Genomic DNA, 6,000 nt, shown 5'->3' with positions numbered 1-6,000 from the left:
AACTTTTGATTATAATATTAAACTTTGCTAATGCAAACTCCAAGATCATAAGTTTAGAAGAGATGGAATATTCTTAGTCTTCATTTCTTCAGTTAGCATGCAAAACAAATTACACATGAAATACATGTTCTTTAGCTGCTGCAGGGTAGTGTTCAAATCACCAAGAATTCACAATAAATTCTAGGTGTAATAACACACAGAAAACAAAATAAAGAGAATTTTTATTGAATCTATACAACATATGTAGATACTGGTTATAATACAACAAAAAATCAAGTAATGCATATCTGAATGTGACTAGAAAAGTGTTGGTTTGTCTATCAGTTCATGTATGTTGTATAAATGGTAATGACAGATTATTGATATATTTGTAAAACTGCATCAGTAAATTATAGATTATAGGTAAATTATTTGTCCTGTAATAATAAGATATGCATGCCTTCAAATAAATATGAATGATACTGGCTACACAAATCACTCAAATAACAGAAGTGGAGTTAATCTACAGGCAGTTTTAGTATCATGCAAATAAAACATGAACTATTTGCACCATATATGTAGTAGTAGTTTGTTAACTTTGATTTGTATCAGATTTCACTGCACAAATATCTTTGTTGCCTTTTTCATTAGCTATTACAACGGTAACAGAATTATTTTCAAGTTTGCTTCCAAGCTTTTCCGCAACCCGTTGAATTGAAGGTTTCACATTGCTTTTCAGAGTTCCACTGAATAAAGGTACTTTACTGAGAGTACTTGCTTTTGAAACACTGTTAGCTATTTGCCGTGTGTTTGCATCAGATCCTTTGTTAAACGATGGTGATGAACTGAAATTATTGCACAATGTGTCCGAGTTCACTGAGATTTTCACTTTGCTTCCCTCTTGCTTTTCTACTGTACTCCCACCATTTACAATAATTCCCTGTAAAAAAAAAATCATAATTCAGACAGTTCTGAAATAATTTATATAAATTACTTATGGAACCACAAAGGAAAGAATGCAAATGATGATATGCCAGTGATCTGTTGTGACTCATTAATGTGTTTCACAAGATATACTAATAACAATACCCTACAAAAGAATATATAAATATTATCTAGAATGTATGTGCCTCTGTGTACTGTGGTTCCAATGAACACACAACAAAGATAATCCTACAAATTGTATGCATTTTTTTAATATTTCTTCTGTAAAACTGGAAATTTCCATCAAGTTTTATTTTATGAAACTGTGCTATAATTATCCATGGGATAAGTAACAGGTACAATATTTTTCCATAATTTACTGCCTTTCTAGTGACTATGGTTTTGAATGGATACTAAACCTCTTCTGGGACTTGTAGAGGGTCATAAATACATAATATTTTGAATTGGAACCCATGTCTGGAAACATACCATTTCCATTCCACAACTGTTTCAGTTCAGATGTTTAACTCATCCACTTCTGCTTCAGGAATTGAATTAGGCTGATGCAGTACTTTTATCAGGTAACAATTTAAAAGGAAACATAACAAAACATCCACTTATCACTTAAGCACAGTTGTTTATAATAACACTTAAACATTACATGCTTGCATCTTAAAAAATGCGTACTGTACATACAGGACAGTACTGATGCATTGATGCATGCAATATCAATGTGGCAGCCACCAACACTGTTACAGACACTGTACTTATGAAGCTTGTCCTGGTAGACATTCTCCCTCCCACCTGGTGTCTCTTCAACTTCTAGTGCAGCAGCTAGAACTCATGCCAGCAAAGTTTCATCAGGCTTTACAGGAGTCTCGTAAATTAAACTTCACATATGACCTACAAGAAGTAATGCACATCATCCTGTGTACCCTATTTCACACCAATGCAGCTCAGAGGCTTTTCTCTTTCCCTCAGCAGGCATGGGCGACTACATGCCTGAACTGAAACCATTGTAGAATGGAAACAGTACATTGCCAGACGTGTATTCTTATTCAGAATATTAAGTACTTGCTTTCTTTACAAGTCCTAGAAGTTTTTAATGGGTATTTCCAAACAATTTGAACCCATATCCATAATAGAGACACAAAATTAATGTTCATGTAGACATTATCTTGTTGCCTTTGGTTCAGAGTGGACTTATGTACTCTAGTGCAAAGATATTAAACAAGGTCCCATCTAACATAAAGAAAGAAACTTGGTATCATGACAAATTCAAAATAAAATCAAAGTAAGTAATGAATGTGACTAATGTCACTCTTTATGCACCTTAACTGATTACCTAGATTCAAGGATTGAAAATTTCTGTTAGCTACAAGGCAAGTAGTTGCACTACAAGTAGGTTCTATATAAATTTTGAATAAAAATAATGGTGCTCTCAAACCATTAATAGATACTCAATATAAAGGAGAACCTACGTACACCATTGTGCGTTCAATGGGCTAGTTTAGTGGCAGAAAGGTATCCTAAACAAAGAGTTTAAAAGAAATGAGGTAGGTTGGACTAGAATAAAACATCAAAGAGGTTGGCTGGGAATGACACATACGTGTGCACCACTAGCCCAAAATGAAATGTACATTAAAGCTGTTCTATCTTGGAAACCATTCAGAATAGGGCATATGTGCATATAAAGTTTTCTGCCTCAAATGAGTTTTCCTGTCATATCCCTGAAAACTGGCCATTCCTGCTAGGACACCCTGTATATTATGCCCTATTACCTATTCTCAGTTGGACTTTATGTCTACTGAATAGCAAAGACTTATCCATTGAGAGACACTGGGTAATTTAAAAGTGTACATACTTTTAATGTCCTGTGCATTAGTACAACAAATACTTCTGTGTAGTTTAAACACTTTAACTTACATTTTCTTCTGTTCTTCTTCTAAGATTTGATCTTGAAAGTGTCTGTGATAGTTCTGAGTGCAGAAGAGATGAAACCGGCATCTTGTTCTCAACTGGACAATTTTGTGTACCATTTGAAACTGCATTATCAAGAAAATCAAACTTAGATGGTTGCCTTTTTTCTTTTCCAGAAGGATATTCACCAATTATTACAGAGACTGGACGGTGCTTTTTAATAGATGCTTGGGATTTACTCGATGTTGACCCATCAGATGAGGAGGAACTATAGAAAAAAATTAAACCATAAATCAGAAAAAAGTGTTGTTATTAATCTCAACAATCAAATAAGACATCATTTAAAAAAAAATTACCTTTTATTATAATATGATTTAGTTTTATATACCAGTACAAACAATGTTTGGTAATGACAATGTGTTCAAATTTCCATACTATAATTTATTAGCTTCAATCTGCTTAACTGTCTGGGTACCAAGTATTAATCTAACAGTACAATTACATAAGACGAATCAGAATGTTTCTAGTTCCAAAAGTTTGTTATTCATGTATAAGGGGTGTTCAAAAAGAAATGAGCTGGAGGCATAATTACAGAAACCAGTACCTGCATGTTAGAAGTATTGACCCTGGCTGTTGAGACACTTGTCCCAGTGTGACACAAGGCAGTGAATGGCTGTCTCATAAAATTCCTGAGGCTGTGATGTTAACCATTTCCACACATACAGCTGGACGTTGTCATCGAGGTGAATCATTTGCCCCTCAGAGACTTTTTAATGGGACCAAAACTGGCGTAATCACAGGGAGAGAGGTCTGGACTGTATGGAGGGCAGCCGAGAGCCTCCCATTTGAATTTCTGCAGGAGTGCCATGACTGTGTTGGACGTATGAGGCTTTGCATTGTCGTGGAGCAGAATGACCCGATGGGTGAGACTGCCTGGTCGTTTTGACTTTTTGCTTGGCGAAGGGTGGTCAAGGGTTGTGAGTAATGCTGGGCATTCACTGTTGTCCTGTGCTGCAGGAAGTAAATTAGAAGTGGGCCATCTTGGTCAAAGAAGAGTGTCAGCGTAGGGGCAAATGATTCATCTCAGGCGATGACATCCAGCTGTGCATGCGGAACTGGTTTACATCACAGCCCCGGGAATTTTATGAGACAGCTATTCACCACCTTGTGACACAGTGGGACATGTGTCTCAACAGCCAAGGTCAATACTTATAACATACAGGTACCAGTTTCTGTAATTATGCCTCCGGCTTGTTTCTTTTTGAAGATCCCTTATAGAAGAGGATATATTACAACAAAAGTAATACTGAGGAACAGATAGAAAATCACAAATATTTAGTTTGCACATTGTGTCACAATGCAAACATGAAATCAATGGTGGTCAGCCCCATCCTAAAAAAACAAAAGCTATGATGTAGATATGAACAAAGCCTGATACTGGAACAATGGAAAGTCCAGGTGTCTGAGTTTGCGTGAATATGTGTGTGTGTGTGTGTGTGTGTGTGTGTGTGTGTGTGTGTGTGTGTGTGTGTGTGTGTGTGTGTGTGGGTGGGTGGGTGGGTGTGTGCTCTACTTCAGAATATAGCCTTTTCCTTTTGCCTAAAAGCTGACTTGTTTAGCAGCCTTTTTGTTGTGCCTGTCTGCAACTCACCATCTCCACTATATGGTGAGTAGCAGTCTATCCTTTTCATAATACTGTATGATACTTGCATCCATATTTGCCAGGTGACAGAAGCAGTGTAGCTAGGAAAAGAGTCACAAGTGGAGATCATATAGGATTCTGTGTTCTTGGAGTGACTTTTTTAAACCTGTTCTGATCATTTGATGTTATTTTCTATGCAACTGTGGATTATATTCATTCACTGGTAAAAATATAGCATCAGTTTAAAGAAATATGCTTCAGTTACAAATAAAAAGAGCATGGGTGTCTGTCACAAGCAAAACAGGGAGTGAAAAAAAACAAATCCCCACATCATTTATGTGACATATCTGTCTGTTAATAAAGCCCTTCCACATGCACTTAAAACAGTTTCTGAAGAATGACAACAAAAGACTGTGATAGTTTTCTTGCATTAGTTTGCTCATGTTGATTAGTTACATCTTCCATGGACCATATTCATGATAAATGTTATGATGCCGAAAGTGTCAACTGGGGGGGTAAAAAAAAAACATATATTTTTAAAAAAAATTATGTATCTGTATGCTGGTCTTTTTGAGTTTTTTGTGTTATAGAATGAGTTGTTAGGGGGAAATACCTATCAAATATCAATAATCTTCTGTTTACTCCTTGATTTTTACTGTTAATATGTGGTGGTTGCACATTTGTACATGTGTAGCCATTGCAAGGCACTTACTGCTTATTTCATTTAATAAAATGTTAACTGTTTACAAAGCTTTCCTGTTAATCATACTAAAAATGCTCAGCAAGAAGGTTATAGGCACAGATGTGAAAGCAGTGTTTCATAAAGATTAAAAATAGAAGTCGTATGCAGAAATCTGAAATTGGTTCATATGCAACTTATGTGTGTACTAACCTGTTTCTTCCAACTGATCATTTGTGTGTGTAGACAGCTGTTTACTTCATACATTTAGTCCTAAAAATGAGTGGTACAACCTCATATGGGCTTCTGACAGTCGGACATGAAAATTATTCAATGTGGAACTTTGCCATGAAGGTGTATTTAATCCACAACAAACTATGGTATGTTACAGAAAACATTCCTTCTGATCTGACAAAATTGGATGATTCTTGGAAGATGAGACAGAAAAGCACATTCCCAGGTTATACTCTTCGTGGAAAAGACATGCTACTCACATATAAGTTACGTGTATATGATGGCAGATGTCTGGATAACCATCAAGAAAGCACTTGAAGACTCTGGACTCACACATAGGATGGGCTTGCTTAAAACATTAATCAGAACAAAATTAGGTAAATCCAAGTCAGTAGATGACTGCTGTAATTGAATCGTAGCAACCCCACTTAAGCTAAAAGAAATGAAATTCTCGATGAGGGAAGAGTGGATTGGAACTTTTGCTCCTCGTTAGATTACCCGATGATTATCGACCTATGATTATGGCACTCGAACACAGTGACAAATATTGTTCTAGAAATGGTGAAAAGGAGGAAGCTCAGCAAAAAATAATGATAAAGGAAATGACATTAGAAAAACAGTT

The 6,000-nt window shown here is 36.0% G+C and overlaps 1 protein-coding gene across 2 annotated transcripts in view; it reads right to left on the bottom strand.

Annotated features, from left to right (window-relative positions):
• Window positions 1-277: 277 nt before the first annotated feature.
• Window positions 278-6,000, bottom strand: part of LOC126175676 (serine-rich adhesin for platelets) — a 140,290-nt gene continuing 134,567 nt past the window's right edge. For both annotated transcript variants that reach the window (XM_049922600.1, XM_049922601.1), the window contains exons 14-15: window positions 2,830-3,091; window positions 278-919 (exon numbers count right to left, since the gene is read on the bottom strand). In XM_049922600.1, the coding sequence (XP_049778557.1) occupies window positions 572-919; window positions 2,830-3,091 (610 nt within the window). In that variant the 3' untranslated portion in view covers window positions 278-571. The remainder of the gene's footprint in view (window positions 920-2,829; window positions 3,092-6,000) is intronic.

Source organism: Schistocerca cancellata, chromosome 3 (genome assembly GCF_023864275.1).
Source record: "Schistocerca cancellata isolate TAMUIC-IGC-003103 chromosome 3, iqSchCanc2.1, whole genome shotgun sequence".
Lineage (NCBI taxonomy): Eukaryota > Metazoa > Arthropoda > Insecta > Orthoptera > Acrididae > Schistocerca > Schistocerca cancellata.
Note: the sequence above shows the minus strand (reverse complement) of the source record. Positions and strands in the feature narration are given on the sequence as shown.